Source organism: Papilio xuthus, unplaced genomic scaffold (genome assembly GCF_000836235.2).
Source record: "Papilio xuthus unplaced genomic scaffold, Pxut_1.1 DF825752.1, whole genome shotgun sequence".
Taxonomy (NCBI): domain Eukaryota; kingdom Metazoa; phylum Arthropoda; class Insecta; order Lepidoptera; family Papilionidae; genus Papilio; species Papilio xuthus.
This window is the reverse complement of record NW_013532897.1, coordinates 1,180,866-1,200,682: the sequence shown is the minus strand read 5'-3', so window position 1 is coordinate 1,200,682 and position 19,817 is coordinate 1,180,866. Positions and strand designations below refer to the sequence as shown.

Sequence of the window (19,817 nt, the reverse complement as noted above, 5' to 3'; positions counted from 1 at the left end):
CGCCCCCGCCCCCGCCCAGGCCCCCTCTCGTAGCGCATTCTCCGGCAGCTGGTGCACGAGCATCGTTACAACTTTATCTCAGTGGTGGCGCGTAATTACTACAATACTCATTTTTAAACTTAAGCTTGCTATAAAATGGTAAAAGAATAAGGAGCCTTCACGACCGTGTACTAAAGGAAGTTAATACAGGTACAGGTAGGTGGAACGTTCCGATTTCAAGAAAAGCTAAACAAGAGTAATAAATTATGAAGGGCGTGTGTTTAGCGCGGAGGGCCATTCCGGAGTCGGATCATTATGACGAACAAATTCTCCACAAAGGATCGTCGTTAATAAAAATTACACGACAGAATTTCTTTCGTTGACAAATTTGTACGGAGCTCGCGTCGAAGGACAAAATAAAACTTTTGCCATTTTTATTCTTCAGAAGAATGAAGGTCGAAATTCCTGAACACATCTAAATTCTCGTTAGGAGCCATTGTCCGTTGATGTACCACCGTCATCGCCGTATTTATCCCGTGTGCCCCGCCCGGCGCCCACCGTCCCCCGCCCGGCGCCTCCCGAGGACCCCCGTTATAACGCTTAATATTAGATGGAACCCTTTTTTCATCTCAACACCTCCGACGAGACTCGTAACTCACGTTTATTTTGCAAGTTTCCTTCGCGCGGACCAATTTGTGAGCTCTGCGATTCGAGCGGGGAATTATTTTTAAATTAAGCTGCTCTTTTGAGATTACTAATCTTCTTTGCATGTTGTTTCGACGCAAATAATTTAAGGCAAAATGGAAACAACATTTTCCTGCAAATTTTTCGTATATTATTTTTTCATGAATAAAGAACATGGTTAACCTAATGTTTGTGCAAACAATGTGAAATAAAAGGGTGTTGGGATAAGTGCTCGATAGAATTGACATGTGCTTCGTACTGGGGGCTTGGCTAGTGCGCCGGCGTGCGGTTACCTGGGCACGGTGTCGTCCCCGGAATAAAGCTCGAGTAGAAAGCGCTGCGGCAGACCACCGTCGAAGCCCGGGGCACAAGACACCTCCACTGAGTCCGCCGTCTGGTTCCACAGCGAGCAGTTGCGCGGCGCGTGCGGCTTGCCTGCACATCGCGCACAACAAACAATTAAGGAAACCCCGATAATAAAATTTAGCTATCTGTAAAAAGGCGATTAATATGTACTTCTACAAATATTTCAAAGCGTATCAAAAGCATTTTTTTACTTTTTTTGTGTTGATCTCACCTGCAGCCACCATTTGAAAGACGCAGGGGGCGAGTTGGCTGCCGACTTCATTGGATGCGGAACATGACAGCGTGCCGTAGTCCAGGTCCGCTACTGGGGTGTACCTGGTTATGGAATCATTATTTACTAGAGATATTTCTATATTTTTATTTAAGACTCGGTATGATCGTGTGGTTGTACGTATATTTAGTATTTCTGAGTTGAGGAGCGCCGCGCCGTCTCGCAATAACCCGCACGTACAATCTCGTACAAATATAAACATCAAATACCCAGAAGCGGATGGCACTCGACTAGAAAATACGGACCAATTTTAAATTCTGCATTTCCTATTCAGCGGAGAAATATTGCTTTTTTAACATGGATTAAATTTGAGTTTTCAAAAAACGGTAGCTATATGCTAGTACATACATGTACGTATTAGCAAATTATGTAATTTTATTAAATAATTGTTCTCTTAAATATATATCATTAGAAGCAGTTGATTTGAGGGGAGTCGTTATATATACTTATCTTCAGGTTTAGATCACCTAAGTTTTCATATTACTTATTTGGAAATCAGGATAACCATTTGCTTATTATCACAAACACATAACGGAAACGGAAAACATGACATTGTGGGTTCAGTATTAACAAATTTCAAAGGATTGTATTGTAAGAGGAAGCATTATTACATAAGGCTCCCATCTCCGCAAAACTCGTTACAACTCTATACACATTCCAAATCCTAAATTCAAAGGAGCGCGCGTGTAAGAAGCCGCGAGCCACAGAGCGCCGCGCCGCGAGCACAAGGTCGTCTCCCTACTGAACCTATAGCTCGTTGTACACGTTTCAAATTGCGGATGCCACGATTGCGGACTTTTATTCTGCCAGGGTCGGAGCACACGTAATTGACGGAATAAAATTACGTCTCCATTTCAAATCGTCCTCGAAAATAAGACTGGAATGAAAAGTAGAAGGAACTAGTCATTATTTGTGAATCAAACAGTATTGAGATCTTGGTACTTCTGTTCCTCTGATTTAATGCAAATTAAAATTTTAAGATTAAACATAAGTGGAGCAATCACTTACTTGAGGCTGGAGGCGCTTCCGTTGGAGGTGTATCTGTCGGCGGCGACGTCCAGCGTTTCTCCGGAGTTGTTGAACTTCCACTTGAAGACGGCTGCGGGCGGGTCGGCGTCCACCTCGCACACGATCACCACGGACTCACCGCGCGCCGCGCCAACCACCGCAACGCCACCGCTGCGGCACGACGGCGCGTCTGCAAACACACACGCACACACACGTACAGCAAAACACAACAACTTTTGACAATAAGATGTATTCGATTAATTCTTTTTGGCTATTAAGATGAAATTGTTTGAAAAAATCGAGAATCGACAATTTTTACTTGTGATGAAACTGTGGATGATACCCGCTGTAAATATTTAAATTACGGTTAGAATTTCCAAAATATAGCTTCCTTGTATTGGCATCTAACAAGCAATCTAGATCCACTTTGTAAGCGTTTAACGCCTTTGTGGAGCAAACTCGCCGTGTAGGTAACACCAATAAAGCTATACATTTCTAGGAGGAACCTCAAAATGATTATTTAAAATGGAATGAGGTGTTTGCAGTGTGATGTGGTGAGGTTGTGGTGTCGTGGCGCAGCTGTTTGCTAGCCTCGTGGCACAAAGGTATGGCAAAGGTAAAGCAGTAAAGTACATAAAAATGCTCGTGTTTTTATAACACAGAAGTACACGTCGAGAGTTTTTGCCTTCGCATAAAAAACAAGATCTAGGTTATTCAAACATCATGCCGCAAAAATATTCCAGTCACAATATTCTGGAGTGGATTGGGATATTTGAATTTTGGTGACTACTGAAATATGTGTCTGTTACATAACTTTACTGTTTTTGTAAATTCTGCACACGTTTAAGTTCTTTGATAACGACCTAGCAAAGTGTCTATGTGAAACATAAATAGCCAGCAGTAAATAAATAATTGAAGTAATATGTTATGCTTGAGATAATCATCATGATAAAGTGTTGAACGTGCCGAGGATCAAACATTACTTATATCTGTCAATGTTACTACACTTACGGATATTATTGTATATCACTGTATTTTGAGCTGGCCAATACAAAAAAAATAGGAATTTGATGTCCGAGGTGCGGGCCGCTGGGTTTGAGAAGGCTATGACGATATGGACACGTGACGCGATATTGTCTTTTTGGCAAGTTGCGAGCTGGTGCTGATTGTCTGCTTGTCGAAACATGTCACGTGCGCGCCGCCCGTATCCGCCCGCAGCTTCTCGCCCGCCCAAAAGTTTGAAGACAAAAATTGCTTATGATATATCGTTGGCGGCTTGACAGACATTGACAGCGCTTTCACGATAGTTCGTTGCATTACGTTTGTAAAATAACCGAAGCGAGTTATTGCATTTTAACTTGTCATAACCTGACCTTTTTATACTGACATCGAAGTAAAGAAACACGTTTTTTTTTTCCATAATATTTGAAGTCTAATATTTTTTTTTATTCCATTAGTTTTTTATTTAAAAACTAGATACACTTCTATAATTAGTTCACTGACAGACAATAAAGCGCTGTGTTTCTAATTACAAACATGAACCATCTTTAAAAAATATTCTTATAGCATCGAGTGGTCATTGATCCAGTTCTTTTTTGGACCAGCTCGTTTATATCTATGCATAGAATATTCTGGTCGCTACAGTTGTTTTTGAACAATAAACGATGATCTAATATTGCAGCGAGGCTTGCTGCTGATGTTCCTCGTCCTCCACAAGGCACAACATTCACCTGGATATTGATCACTCGTGCGCTCACGCTTCTTAAGTCTCCTTCAATTCATGTAAATGTATTCAAGCTCCGGCAATCTTCATAGGCGCGTTCTCGCCGGCCATTGTTTGGTCCTCTTTTGTTCGTTAATTTAAGGCGGGAAAAATTATCTTTTCAAATTAGGTCATTGTGACGCCGACGCGGTGATTTCATTGTTTAATGACACAATTTTCCTGAACAAAATTTTAAACGTGTTTGCACTTTTACTTTGTTTGTTGTTTAATTTAAAAAAGTTAAATAATTGAATTACGATTGTTTTTGCACAAAATAATTGAAATATTAAACAATTTTTCGAAACTCTCGATTTTTTAATAGATGGCATGTCATGAGACGTGGGTGGTGAGCGAAAGGGGCACAGGACTTACACTTAACTCTGAAGTATAGCTCGTTGGAGACTGTCTCGCCTTCAGCGTTGAGCGCGGAACAGGCGTAGCGGCCGCTGCTCCGGCGCGTCACCTTCTGCAGCACGAGGCTCTGGTTGCTGTGGAATACACGTGCGGACGCGTTGTGCACCAGCGGCAGGTCCTACACCAAACATAACTACACTATCAACAACTTGTAAAGTTACTAAGATACAAATTATATTTTTGTATTTAATAATAGTGATAACTGATGACAGAAATGTAAGAAAGTTAAAAAGTAATTACCATCGACAATGTTGATTAGTAATATCGTGATAAATATGGAAGTTTTGAATTAAAAAAAAACATCTAATACACCAAAAGTAAAACGACATACAAATACTTAGATATTAATGAAACCGGACATATTGAAATATATAATAGTTTTGTGTGCTGACAAAGGAGGCTATTGTGTGTTGAAGGACTTACTATTCCCAGTACGGAATCAAGTAAGAGGATTAATATTGTTGGAGCAGTTGCAAGTTGTCCAGATATAGAGATTCGCGGAGCGCGGTGTGGGGCGGTGCGGTGCGGTATGCGGTATATGTTTTATTTTACAGTTAAATTATATTTTTGTGATTATAATGCAATGAAAAAGTTCTCATCGCAACATACAGCCTCAACATATGTATGCTTGCTATGAGCTGGTTAGTACATATTAACCCTTATGGTGGCAAGATTTCTTATTTGAAGAAAAGCGAAAAACAAGGTTAAAAAAATAAGTTAAAACTATTTTATAGTGATCGTATATTTTTATAAAGTTCTATGTTGTAATACGCGCTATATTTGCTGTAAGACAAACAGTACAGTTTACATTTATAAAAAGTTAACAATAATATCGTTATGAAAAATGTAACTTTATTGATTTATTGTCAAGTGTAAATTGGATTCGTTAGAGAATAGTGCACCGCCTAGCGCCAAGTGCGATGCGACGGCATTAAATGTAGTCGAGCGCATCAAACTTGAACGTCCATTAAAACCGCTAGAAGGTCTATATCTCGGCACTACATCTGCCAGACATTCGTGCTGCCGGCGGAGGAGTGGCGGGGGGNGGGGGGGGGGGGTCAACAGTGACGCGTGACGTCACTACATCATGCTTATAAATATTGTGACTGCAACATCGTTAGCGTTCAATTAAAAAAGTTTTCTCGTCTCGTGCAATCGAACAGTAGATATAACTTCCATGTGTATTTCTAACGGTCTGGAATAGCTTACTTAAAATGCAAAAAATACAGTAACACATCTATCACGGCTAGTTTCAAACTACTCTATTCATTATTTGAACTTTTTGTACAAGCTTCAGAATTGCTCAAAAATCTATACATTCGTTAGACCGCTCTGCTCTTGTTTTCGTCAGTTGTACCGAAACTGAAATATCAAAAATACTCCAATTGTCTGTGTATCCATTTCTAATACAAAGCTTTATGAAGCCAAGGTAGAAAGTTACGTCCAATTTTGCTATCATTTCAAATATATACTGTTGCTGGTTTTTGTTACTAAATAAAGTATTGTTTGATATTGAGTTAAATGAAATTAAACCGAGTGTAGAGGAAAAAATGCAAAGGGTATTCAATTATGACGAGCACTTAGTTTAACAAGGGATGAAATTGTTCATTGACAGAAGAACTACTAGACAGCCTGGACCCGACAATATACAAACTACGTATACAATGTAAAAGGAAAGGGAATAAGTTCCTATTTACGAGGGAAATGTTTACCACCCCACGACATTGATATGAGCGAAATTTTCGTACGGTTCAGTGTCATTAAAAAAAGCCGCTTCGGTGTATTCGCGGCCGCAACCTGCACGAGGCGCCGGCCGACGAGGGCGATACAAAAGAATTTAAATGTTTGGTAATTAGTGCGCGAGCGAGGCGAGGTGAGGCGGCACAAAGAGTTTGCGACAAGTTTCTCCTCTACTCCGCTTTGTTTTCCGGCCTATTATCGTTCATTCTCGCTTAACACATCAACGTAGGAATTTCCGCTTCAACCCAACGTGACGTGTTTCTTGTTGCCATAATGGAATATTAATTGAGATTCATAGAGGACGTATCATCACCTTTCTTTACTTGCCCCACTATGTGGTAGCGCACCAGAATTTCTTCCTTCAGATCGTACTATCTCCAGTCATATCAATCGTTACTACCTTCTATTTCCTTCTCTCTCACATCAACTTTAATTTCAGAATTAATCATTTATTATCTAAAATTAGTCAGTATCCATACAAACCCTAGTTAACAAGAAATATTGTGCCACATTTATACGTATACTACATACGTATATTCTTATGAACACATAACCAAATATAAACTTATGCAATTGTATTCATCTAAAATTAAATTTACAAAAATATATAGCGCTAAAGAAATGGGAACTGAGACATGTGTCTAGCGAGAGACACCCGCACCCGCTGCGACTGCGACTGCGACTGCGACATCAACTACAATTGCGACTGCAACTGTGCAATCTATTTTTCATGCTGGAGAACGTCAAGTAGGTGAGAAGGTGGCTAAAATATGTATCGCCCGCTGCCGCCCCGGCACCCTACACAAAGGATCACCTTGCAAGACTCCAGTCGTTTCTATTTCTACAATTTTGTATTTTTCACTGTCTTGTTCCATTATAACAAAAGTTTTAAATTACACCTATTCTTATTTCGCCTTTCAAATTTCTAGATAGAAAATTCTAAGGACACCACTACATTTATCGGATCATTAAGCTAATGCGTCTAAGTGCCTCCTTACCATTAACTTGAATTGGGTGTAAATTTATGAAATATTACTTCATACATTTTGAATATAAAATAATTGAATGGTGACATTATAAATTGCATATTCAATACGACGGAAGGTAGAAAATCAAAACAGTTTCACGTAGCCTTATTGAGAGCTACGTGTGCTCAGCTCTCGCAAAGTGCTTTCTCGGATAAATCATTTACAATTGACCACGAAATTGAACATCGCTCGACATGTCGCACTCCAGTGTTTCCATACCGGCCGCTTTGTTCAGCGCTCATCGATAGCCTCTTTGCTTACCTACGAATACCTAGAGCTGCCTTTCTCTATTGTCTGATGTTTCTTTACTTATGTCGTCATTGATATTTACTGTGAATGCATTTACTATTCTTCTGTATACCATTATTTTTCATTTAATGATGCATTTATAAATGTAAAATTGTGGTAAATTCTTCACTTCATCTTACAATCATTTCACTAATAAACTTATAGAGAGGTTTATTGATATTATCAATTAATAAATAGATGTCTTTTTGAATTTGCTACTTTAAAGATACGATAAATTGATGCTCGTTAAAATATTTCCACTTTTCCCATCAATTTTAATTTGGGGTCCAATTTGTGGACTCCGGAGAAATATATAAAGATATTTCTTATTTAAATCCAACAGTAACCCTAAATCCGTTGGATTGTAGAGCGGGGGTCGGGGCGGAGCGGGGCGGGGCAGGCCGAGGGGCGCGGGGCGGGGCAGGCGGCGGTAACGAGGCCACCTAATCCAATTTGCATTTCTTTTCATTTTCACAATCTTCAGAATTCACTCGACATCTGCGACATCAATTTTATAAGACATTTTATCTCGTTAGAACACTATAAAGTTACTCCATACTAGGCATCAAAACAATGTAGCATAGTGTAAAAACAGGAACATCTTTTAAACTACTTTTGAAATAAATATAAGGGCGTAACGTGTAGTTAAATAATTTTAAAAATGAAACTACGACTTTAAAAACTTTATTCAGATGCATCATTTTCATCCGTATTTTTATATTAACTTAATATGTTTATACATTATCTAAAAAACAGTTATAAAAATATATTATAGTTTAAAGGGGGATTTTTGTGTCAGAAAGTAACGATTACTCTTCTATCAATTGAGTTCTAATTGTTCGTCTACTATTTGTCATTTATATCATTAATGTTAAAAATATTTGTTTCTAACATTGACATAAATAAGAATATACAAATATAATCTTTGACAATTAATTAAAATTATGTTGTTGGTCATTGAAGTACATGAGGAGTGGTGTGCGTTGGCGCGCGGCAGAGTGCTACTAATTGCCCCAAACACCGCCCCCGAGCTCGCGCCACGCGCCGGCTCCAAAAGCGAAAAAAATACCTTGATAATTAAAATAAGTATGATTATTTGCAGAATATTTAATGTGGGTCTTTCATCCTCCTTGTTACATTACTTTTTGTCGTCGAGGACCTATTTTCTTATTTAATTTACTCATCTCTTCTTTAAGTTCCGTAACTCCCTGTACCTACCCCAATATAGTTTGATACATACATAATTAAAAGTTAAGCTTAGCGAGTGTTCGAGCACAGCCGAGCAGTTCATTCCTTAAAACTACTATCGGTTTTTACACAACTTATTGTTGGTTCTTGAGACCAAAATCTTTTTATGAAACATAAAGTCATCCCTGTCATAATCTTAACAAAAAAAGAACAAAATAATAATATGTTTTAAACGGATATATTGGTGTCAGAAACCCACGGTTAGTTGATAAAACTAAAAATTGTAAATACAAAGGACGGCAAGCGACAACAACTCTCTCCAAACTTCGTGCAGACATCTATTTCAATTACTGAGGAAAACATACTGCACCTACCGTATGAACTTCAAGTTTGGGGAGACTATATTATGTGGGGACGAGTTTTGTACATCCCTTAGCCACTTCAAATTTGGGAAAGTGGCAGTGTGTGACGACTTACGTACTATGTAGTGCTACTCAAATGAACTTGATATTTGGCATGTAGTTTGTTTGAGGGATGAGAGATGAGGGATGACTCACGTCGTGCAGCCAGGAGAGTTTGCGCGCGGGGGGGTTGGCACGCACGTGGCACTCGAAGTACACGTCGTCACCCTCTTTGATGTCGCCCGCCGCCAGCGAGCTGCCCAACCGCAAGCGCACCACCGGAGGGTCTGTGAGATGTCCCGGACATTAGTTTATAACAAATATAAGTTGCACTCGACCGTGTTAATCCACTGCTGGAACAGTTATACATAAATAATATCAATATGTTTTGGCTGTGAAAATCCACGACGATTTGTAAGGTTTAAGTTTAACAAAAGATAAATCACATATAAATTAATTGTACCGCCTATAGTCTGTCATACAGTTTGCTATCGATTAATGGTTTCCCTATCTAAAGTGTATAAATGTAGTGCTACACGATCAGTTAGTATTAAGGTGTGGTACTGACAAACGACGCTGATTAGCCAGGAGGTCTCGAGGAAGAGCGCGGAGACGTTTGGGTTCTGCGCGCGGCACACGAGCGGCTTGCCGTCGTCGTCCAGCGTCGGCACGAAGCTCATCACGCTCACGGTCAGGTTGTCCCGCAGCTCCTCCTGCACACAACATACTCTTCAGATCGTCACTGCAAACACAACTAACAGAGATGGTAAAACTTTAACTTTTCCTTCCACTGAAAGTTTTTCACATTCAAATAACTGTTAATATCAAAGTATTCTTAGCTATTCAATTTGAAGCAGTTGAATGCACGTATTCACAGAATCCGTACACACAAAGTTGTATTCAATGATTTAGTTTGCAACTCGGCCGCGGCTGCATCATACAATAACCATACAAACAAACCTGCGCTGAACGATTTGGAACAAAGGAAACTTGGCGCCGAGGCGATATTGAAAGTTTAGTGAGCCGAGTAAACGCTCGCTGTACATACATACACACACACACACACACACACAGACATACAATGGTGTTATGAGCGTATATCACATGCAGAGCTTTATCGAATTCTCTTCAACATTTCCTTTTAATCTTTATATTGACTTCGGGATTGGTGAAACAATGAATACTGAAAATTGACAACAGATAGCGGTAAAGAGATATGAATAGAAATAAAGTAATGTAGAAGTAGCGGGGGAAATGTGCCAGAACCGTGCCATAAATTTGGGCTAATATCGCAAGTGCTTTTTTAAACATTTTATATTGTATACGATTACTTTCTACGCTTCATATTTTAAAGCATCACTTCATTGGGGTGTCTCTAAACGGCACTGTTGTTTATTATAGTTTCAATTATCTGATCGAAATTATATCTACATCCGCATGGCATGCGTTTATTAGTGCCTCGTGTATGAATGATGTTGGGCGCGGGGCGTGGGGCGTGAGGTGCGGGGTGCGGTGATTCTATTAACTTTGCTCCATCAGTACTCTCACGTAATTGATTACCCGGCTCCAGCCGTAGCCGGCCCGCGCTTTACTATTTGTAGTATTTTTATTTCACTACTCTATGGAAAAATACGGATGAAAATGATGCATCTGATTGCACAACGTATTGCTGCTGTAAAATCTGATTTCCACTGATTCCACACGTATTTAATCACGTACAACTACCATCTTTTCAATTTATGTTTCTATTTAAATCTGAATTGTCTGTGTTTTGCTGAAAAAAAAAACAATTACTTTTTGTGTTAAATGTAAAATGTAGTGTGTTCAGAAAAATTAAAAAAAGTGATTAGTGTCGGGCTGGTAGTGCTCTGCGCCGGGTCACGACTCGCTACATTTATAATAATCGATAATTTTACTAAAATGTTGCTTTCACGTTAACAGAAATATACAAATCATGATAACACCAACATAAATAGAAGTTTATTTATAGAGTTGTGGGCTCACAAATATATGAATGGTGTATTATTATGTATATAGATGATGGATAAGATGAAGTCTGGTATAAGTTGTTGGTCCGCGGCTCCGCGCGACTCCGCTCCGGCTCGCCGTCACGTTCCAATGTGAACGTAGACGTACACTTGTCGCTTCCCAACTCGACGACGAAATCTGATTTGAATTTTACTACACCAATTCAAAGATAATTTTACAGAAGTAATGTTATGAATTTTAAGTTAATAAAAATGAGTTGTTTTTAAAACGACATTATCTACAAATTGTTATAAAACTCGCCCTTTTGAAGGAAATGTAATGAAGTGGACGGACCAGTCGTTAAAAAATGTTAGGGTTGTTGGAATTGCAGGGGCTGGAGGAGGATCGTCAAAACAACCTCCTCGACCGCATATCGACATAAGTGATGGATTGTTTAGTCGACCGTCTCCTCGCGGCTGCGACGACGACGACGACGTGCCATTATATTTCACGGATTGTTTACGAAAGAGGCAAACATTGTTATGCCCGAAGTCTGTACGTTGACGATAAAACTGACGGACAGTGCACTGTCTTACATATATGTATAACTAGTTTTTATTTTTACACAAATAACCTGAAACATAAATATTGTTTATCTATATAATATGTTTTTAAAACAATAATCTTCAACTTCGATACTAAAACTGATATGATACAAATGGCAAATATATTTAGTATGTTATTGTTATCAAAACCCGATTCCAATAACACAGTTGGTATGCAATGTTCAAATCGCGACGTCCTATCATCAGTGCGAGGGCGCGAGGAGCGCGGCACGCGGCACGCGGTACGCGGGGAGGATCACACGCGCGCGCGATAAATTGCCTCTTGTGCGAGTGCGTGCTTCATTGGCACGTACAGAAGTTCAATGGGACCTCCACGTCATTATGTTATAATATTACAATATATTCTAACCTGATATAAGGTTTTACAGTTATGTGCAAATATTTTGCATTAAAATTCAGACATTTTTTTCAGAGACACAAAGATTTTTACACTATAGCTTTCTCAAATTATTATGTTACCTATTTCATTGCTACAAAATGGGATGTCACTTTGTAACAAAACGGCGACTTGTGAATGCGTATAATGAAAGTATACTCGAGATAAAGTGTTACATGTTAATTAGATGAAATAAATACTTGTACATGTTATAAATGTATAAATACACTTAGATGAGAAGAGAAAGTGGTCTCCATTAAAAATTAAATAAGGAGGAATATTTTGGCATAGCAACGCTCACTAGGCGCCGGGTTCGGAGCGGGCGGACCCTCAAGCCTCTCTGAGAGGCTTCTTTCTTTGGTTATAATCCTATCTCAGATGAGTAAATATATTTACGAAATTAGAAATAATTTAATTGTTATTTACTTAACGGCGAAATTTAATAAGTTTATTTAAGTATTCATATGACATTGAATCATTGTGTTAGTTATACTATTATATTATTGTATAAACTTTTTTACTGAATTAATATACGAAACTAACAAAGCACACAAACAAGTAGCTTTTATTAATTAGTGCGCGGCGGCAAATGGATTGATCTGTATGATGATAGTGTGTGTGTGTGTGTGTGAGTGTGTAAGTGTGTGTGTTGTATGTTTCAATAACATTTGAATTGCAAATGGAAGTTGATTGTGGCCGCTACAGCCGACGCCAACGGCTACTTACTCTATTTTATGTAATTACTTTTTGTAATGGCTTTACTTTATATCGATATAATCGATTAATCAACATGTGTATTGAACTCCGGAAAACGAATCCGGAATGTTTACCCGTTCTATGTTATCTTGTATATCTTTGCTAGGGTAATATTTATTCATAAAAGCTTTAATTTAATTGTGTACTTAAAGAAACAAATAAAACTTTTACAAAGTTAAAATACTCTGTAATCAACATCTGCTCCTGTCGTAACGACATCTAAAGAAAATATTATGTTACCTTACACTTTAGAGCTGCTATCAGTTACTAGAGAGAGGCAAATACAAAATAATTAATGCGAATTTCAGCAACAATTTAATTTCGATTGTCGTTGTACCCGGCACGGTTGTCTCGAATTGTTTTACACGACAATGGAGTGTCTTGCATTCCGATAGAGGGCGCCGCGCTATGTCGCAGGATGCTCTGAGCAGGGGCAGGGGCAGTAAATAGCAGGGAGAGAGGTGACCGGCCGGCAGCGCTCCGCCCGGAGCCGGGCACGTGTTAGTTAATCAGTGCTCGAGGACAGCTCCCGTAATATACAGACTGCCACCATATACTGTCCGATGTAATCAATTGAAAGTAATAGAGCGAATTGGAAAATAAAGGAAAACGAAATTACTTTGTCATTGACTACCAAGAAAATATTAAAATAGCAAGAAAATTTACACTAAGCGCCCGTGGTGTACAAGATGATAAAAATGATTATCCGTCGTCTCAACTGATGATATTTCTTTCTGATAATCTAAGTTGAAGTGAATAATATTTGTTAACATTAGATGTATACGTGCAAAGATAGAACAGATGAAATCTGTTAGAGCACGTGTTGAGAGTTTTGTGCTATTATTTCTAAGCGCGGACAATAATTCAGCTGCTTGCGAAGCACAAGACACCAGCACAAGGCACATGGCACATGGCGCGCGGCGTATTGTGGCTGTACGTGTCTCCATGTTCACTTCACCAGCGCGCCGTTACACAGAATTTTACAACAAAATTGTTGTGTAGAGATGCAGTTAGGGAGGGGATAAGCGTATCCTATTTGTCCATTCTCTCTGCTTTTATTCGGCTGAAACATTAAAGCGCAGAGGTTCACTTGGCAAATTCGCTTTTATCCCTCGGGCGGTGTAATGTTGGATTTCATGTGAGAGTGATAAATGGGCATGTTGTTTGTAGACACGATCCTCGGCGAAGAATTGCGATGCAACTGAATTTGAAATGTGTTTTATTTTAATAACATTTTTCATTGCAACCTAAAGTATTTACGTTTTTGTCATTTTGCTCATCGGTATTGTAATAAATATATATAGATATCATAAATGTGTTAACAATTAGAGATAGCTAAATATGCATTTCATATAAATATATAAATACACAAATTCCTCCATCATGTTACAATTAATAAAAAGACGCTTAAAAAGTATGTATAACTGCTGATTAGCATTTTCAAGACGCGTCATAATCATAATTTTCCATTGGTTATGCAAATTTGTTGAGCAAACCTTAACAGAATATCCCGCTTTTCTGTCAGTTATTGTTAGTTCGCTTCGTTTGTTAGCAAAAAGATATATGAAAGATATACGTGCCTCAAGTACCAATATACATACTCTACAGATTTATTTAAAAATTGCAAATATACTCGTAATAAACTTTCTCTTATAAAATTCACATTGAAATATAATTTTAAAATAAATTCGCTGAAATAAATTCGATTAAATCATTGATTTATATATATATATATATATATATATATATATATAGTAATAATTATAATCATCATGTTAATGGGGTCAATAAACACTAATTAGCTTCAATTATGTGTGATAACGTGTGAGAGGAGGTGAGGAAGTGAGGTGAGGAGGTGAGGCGAGGAGATGATATCATCAATATAGCGCGTATTGATTGCGCCGGACATGTTTGTGTCGGTGCTATCTCTGACAAACTGCGCCTCTGCCCTCTGTAAACACACTCTGTGTTTGCTTGTTTGCGATCTGACTGAATTATTAGTGCAATTCTAACACCTCCAGATTGTAATGTAGTCATTGATATAATAGATTCCCATTAAATCTGCCACACGTTCGTGAATTTCTATTTGCAAATAGGCAAATGTTGCTTTAACAGGTTATGGAAAGTCTTTGAAATATTGTGTACTTAAACTACATTTTGAACTTTAGCGAACATTTTCTGCTAAATTGCAAAACGTTTCGAGATCAGGTTCCAGTGCATACTTGACTGTTTGTACTCATTCGGATGCAGTGGTACTAGACGAGCTATTTGAGATCGTACTGTTATTGGAATAGAATTGTAAATCCGTTGCATTGAGCAGTGGCGGTATTCTCCCGTCGGCCGCTCCAGTAGCGAGGTGTCAGTTAATCAGGAGAACACAAGCTTTGTAACATTCAACCTGCAGCAGACGTGGCTGCGATACACAAGCAATCGACACCATTTAATAGGAGATGAAAATAGAATTATTCGCCTGTTCCTGGAAGATGTTAATCTTAGATCATAAAAACAATTTCCACGTGGTGACATCTACACGATAAGCATTGTCATTTTTCAGAAAATAGATTCCTTCATCCGTCAACTCCACGATATATAACTAATGAGGTTGCAAATAATTGTCATAATTATAACAAGGATTCAGATCCTTTATTTGTAATTTTTATACTCTGTAGCCTTTGCTATAATATTAACATTAAATGAACAACGAAGAGGCTGAACAAGTAAGCAGTGAGCTGTATAAATTCGGTTTATGTGAAGCAGCAAGTTAATTGCATCGAACGTACACATAACACACGTGTGAGAGTTCTTAAACAAAAATATGTATGCGTAGAAAATTTATTAGTCTTTAAAATTAGAGAATTTCAGCCAAAGAAGTATATTATTCATAATTTATCATGAGCGAAATCGAAAAATGACAGATAAAGCATGAAAATAGCTTTTTTAGTCTAATTTGTTGGGAATTATCAAAATATAACAATAATTATTTAATGACATAATACAAAACTAAATTTCGTAATCCTATCTATCTCAGATACGTTATTACGAGATATTCTAAAAGTGTTGTATAAAGTCTTCTCAAACATCTTTGTAAAACATGTTTCCCATCTTAAGAATAAGACAAAATTCCTCTTAAATGAAGACAATATTTCAGTTGTATTGCACGTTACGAGGCCTGCACTTTGTCCCAACGACTCTCACAGTTTACAGCAAATGGCGCACGAATAAAATTGTCCCGCTGACTTACAATTGGCGCGTGACGCGACGCCAGCGCCCCCGCCACGACCTGCGTCCCGCACTGCAATGCTCAAGGAGGAATATTTTAAAATAAATTCGGTTCAAGTTTCTTTTAAAACATTCCATGGTTGTGAAGTCTTTTCCTTATCACAACGTCACGTATGTCACGTCAACGTGTAAGATAAGTAATATTATGTAAAAAGTGCATGAAATTTGATTGAAAGAAAATTGATACATCATCTGAGATTCGCAGATCGAGTGCTCGATATCACGTTCGCAGTGGCTGCAATAAGCTGTTGCAATTCGCACTCCGTTCCTGCAATACGCCCGACTGTTGGATGATTACTCTTGAAAGAGCGTTTCAAACGAAAACATCAGCCGGCCAATCCTTAGTCGCTTTGAACGAGTTTCTATTTTAATCGTAAATCCAATGTACAAAATGCTAATTAACATTTTGTTCTTGGAAATTATCATTTAAAGGATTGACAACTAGTTTATATACAATGTCAAAAGATATAACAAATTTTTATCTGAATAAGATAGCAAATAAAACTTTCAGTCCATATTATTGTTGAGAAAACAGACACATCGCGCTCCAAATAGCTACGACCGCCTCTTTGTCTCCATTCTCTATGGAATCTTTATCTTTGTGTTAGTTGTATTCAACTAGTTTTTACTTAATACCTAACTTATGATAATTAACACTAAATTAAAACGCCATAATATCCGTTAAAATATTTTAATTTTCATAGAATCAGCGTTGTATTATCCTAATGGTAGCACACAAGTTGTACACGCTGTTAGTTAGTACTATTCGATAGAAAGCAATTTTAATTCGTACACAGAAGTTTGCCTTTGTGTTTGTTTGTTTGTTGTTTAGAGTCGGTTGGTTTTAGTAAGTATGTTTGAAGACGATTCTTCCCGGGGAATGGGTTGGCAAACAGGTCGCGTGGGAGGCGTGCGGGACGTGCGGGGTGCGGGGCGGCGTGTTTGCCCGCTGCTCAGAGAGCGACATCGGATTCAGGGATTGCCTTCACATCGCTCAAGATTGCTTTTAAATTTACAAATGTTTGCATTTAATTTAGTTTCCTACTTGGAATTGAATAAAGTGTACTTTGGGATAATCTTTTCGGCGGTTTTATTCTTAATTGCTTCAAATAAACTAAATGAGTCAAATAAAATAATGTTTTAGTGCTTAAGCACTAATTATTAATATTTATTTATTAATTTATTAGATTTAGATTAATCTATAAATTCTGAGGAACGACTTTGAGAAAACATAACTTAAGTATTCTCTTGATAACATCAACACTAAAATGTGGCGCAACACATTGTGTGACTTTCAAAAATTAGCAAAATGCTAGCTTTCCACTTGCCGTAATCAGTAAAATATATTAAAAAGGATATTAATATGGCATATTACAAAAATTTTATTGGGTTTACAATTTAGAAATAAAATTCTAATGAAAACATCTAGAAGTTACAAGAGAGATAACACGTTTAGAAATAAATTGAAATTACAGAGCCAAAGCACAGTTTGAAAAGGTAATATCTTCTCATTAAAGTGTACCACAAAACTGTTAAGATTATGGTACAGTACAGGGCACTCTTCGCTCCTCCTGATGACATCAACTTTTGCAATAAGGTAAAGAGATTGTTGTCTCCGGGCGGCGCTGGGACGCTGCAGTACCTACAGAGCTGACAGTGCTGAGGCGCTGGCGAACCGCCAACTAACATAAATGCTATCTTTCCCAATGCAGGTACCTGATTAAGTTTTAAACTTTATTTTTTTCTCGGCATGTTAAAATAAAACAAAAAACTTTGTTATATCTAAGTCTAATGGAATATTGTTTTCATGAAGAAATGTCAATAAATGGTGAGTTTCCACTAGACATTACCAAATACAGGACTTGATACATAATCATCATTAAGATAAAATTGTAAAAACACGTTTAAGTGTTTCATCACAGTTAAATATCAATTACGGCATCAAGCATTTAAATCAACAAAACTTAAAACGAAAGTAGAATTAATTAACTGTTCTTCAATAAAAAAGAAAATATAAAAGTAAAGCTACATAAGACAGTTGTCGAAGGTATTATTGGTGAAGCAACAATGTTATTATATTTCCTCGAGCAAAAAGTTTCCCGTCGCCTCGTCGACGTCAACAAAGGAAACGAATTCAATATTAAAAGAGTAAGTACTAAAGGGAACACTTCCCAGTTCGACGGTATTCCAATATTTACATGATTTAAAAGCATCGCTGTCTCGTTGTGTGCCGTAGTACAGGGAACTTGTTTCTTTACCTCGTTACGAGTGCAAACGTTCGTCATAACTTTGTGCTAGAGGCGAGGGCTACTGGCAAAATAATGAACAATGCTTCAAAGAAATGCTACAAACTTTTACAATGTTTGCTATCACATAGATGTAGGACCACAATAGAACATCGATAATGTAAACTTTCAAAAAGGATTTTGGGGAATTAAATAATAATTACAACTAAAATAAGAAATCGAAATTATACAATAGTTAACATAAAAAATAAACTACGATTAAAAATTATGATACGAGACAAGATACATTTTTGCGATTTTGCAATGATCAAACTTTAAAACTTAAAACCGGAAGTTAAATAATCCCTAAGGCGTTGCTAAAGATAAATTTGACTACAGCTATAAATATGTATATGCGGGGTCATTATTATTCATAGGCAATTTTCTTGTAAAAGAGAATGCAATTTCTTATGTGGTTTATCGGGAAATGGTATATTACAAAGAAAATTCTTTCTAGACGTGAAGATAAGTATTAACTTGTTACAACCGCCCTGCTTTTTCCGACTTAACTGACAAACATAAATTTCGTCTTAATTTTTGACAGTTCTGGTGAAGATTAGGATAAGCTTAACATATTAAAGAGTACTTGCTGCTTGTTAGGGGTCCGTAGGAAAGCTATTTAAAAAAATAAGGTCGGGAATTACAGTAACTCAAGGTCACATGGTTAAAATATATCGAAACAGCAGAGGACAATGTGTACGAACATAGTGGTTAGGTAAAAATTGAAGTAAAATTAACGTGACTCATGTTGGACACATATATAAAAGTAGACTAAGAAAATAAATGGAATTTATCTGGTTTTAAATTGAGTTAAAGGCAGCTAACGGAAGAGATATGTAGCAAAGTAGGGAAAATGATACGGCTATTACGAGATCCGAGCGGGGTTAATAACGTCGATAAGGAATTGGCCGCTTTCATCCCGCTGCCGTTGCCGCGGCCGCGGCCGCCGGTGCCGGCTGCCGGTTGCCGGCTGCGGGGGATCGATCAGACCTCGCGCCTGGCAGCTCGCCAGCCGCGCCCGTCACCTCTCTAATTACACCTAACTACCGGACACATTCAGCGTATTATGTAACCAGGATTTTATAAAGTGCACTGTCCTTGCATTCGTCCGATTTACTTATCTTATTATTTCAACAGTTTCGTTAATTTACTTTTTGACACCATTTTTCATTTGTAGTTAGATTTTAAGAGTATTTTGTGAATATGTAAATACCTTGACAACCTCTTAATATTCTTTTTATATTCCATTTAAAAATACGCTGAAGATTTTATCCGTCCGTCAACAGACTTTACTCACTTACTTAAATCAAATGAATGAGAAACCTGTAAAGTCTATGTTAATCATAGATCATTCATTATTTACAATACAATTAGGAGCATGGAAACTGTATCTAAATT

The 19,817-nt window shown here is 37.7% G+C and overlaps 1 protein-coding gene across 1 annotated transcript in view; it reads right to left on the bottom strand.

Annotated features, from left to right (window-relative positions):
* The window catches only part of side-II (sidestep II transmembrane protein), a gene marked incomplete at its 3' end in the record, with an annotated part of 69,429 nt that overhangs the window by 2,789 nt on the left and 46,823 nt on the right, over window positions 1–19,817 (bottom strand). The window contains exons 8-13 of the mRNA XM_013323270.1: window positions 9,698–9,842; window positions 9,286–9,416; window positions 4,443–4,602; window positions 2,309–2,498; window positions 1,241–1,344; window positions 957–1,098 (exon numbers count right to left, since the gene is read on the bottom strand). Coding sequence (XP_013178724.1) covers window positions 957–1,098; window positions 1,241–1,344; window positions 2,309–2,498; window positions 4,443–4,602; window positions 9,286–9,416; window positions 9,698–9,842 — 872 coding nt within the window. The remainder of the gene's footprint in view (window positions 1–956; window positions 1,099–1,240; window positions 1,345–2,308; window positions 2,499–4,442; window positions 4,603–9,285; window positions 9,417–9,697; window positions 9,843–19,817) is intronic.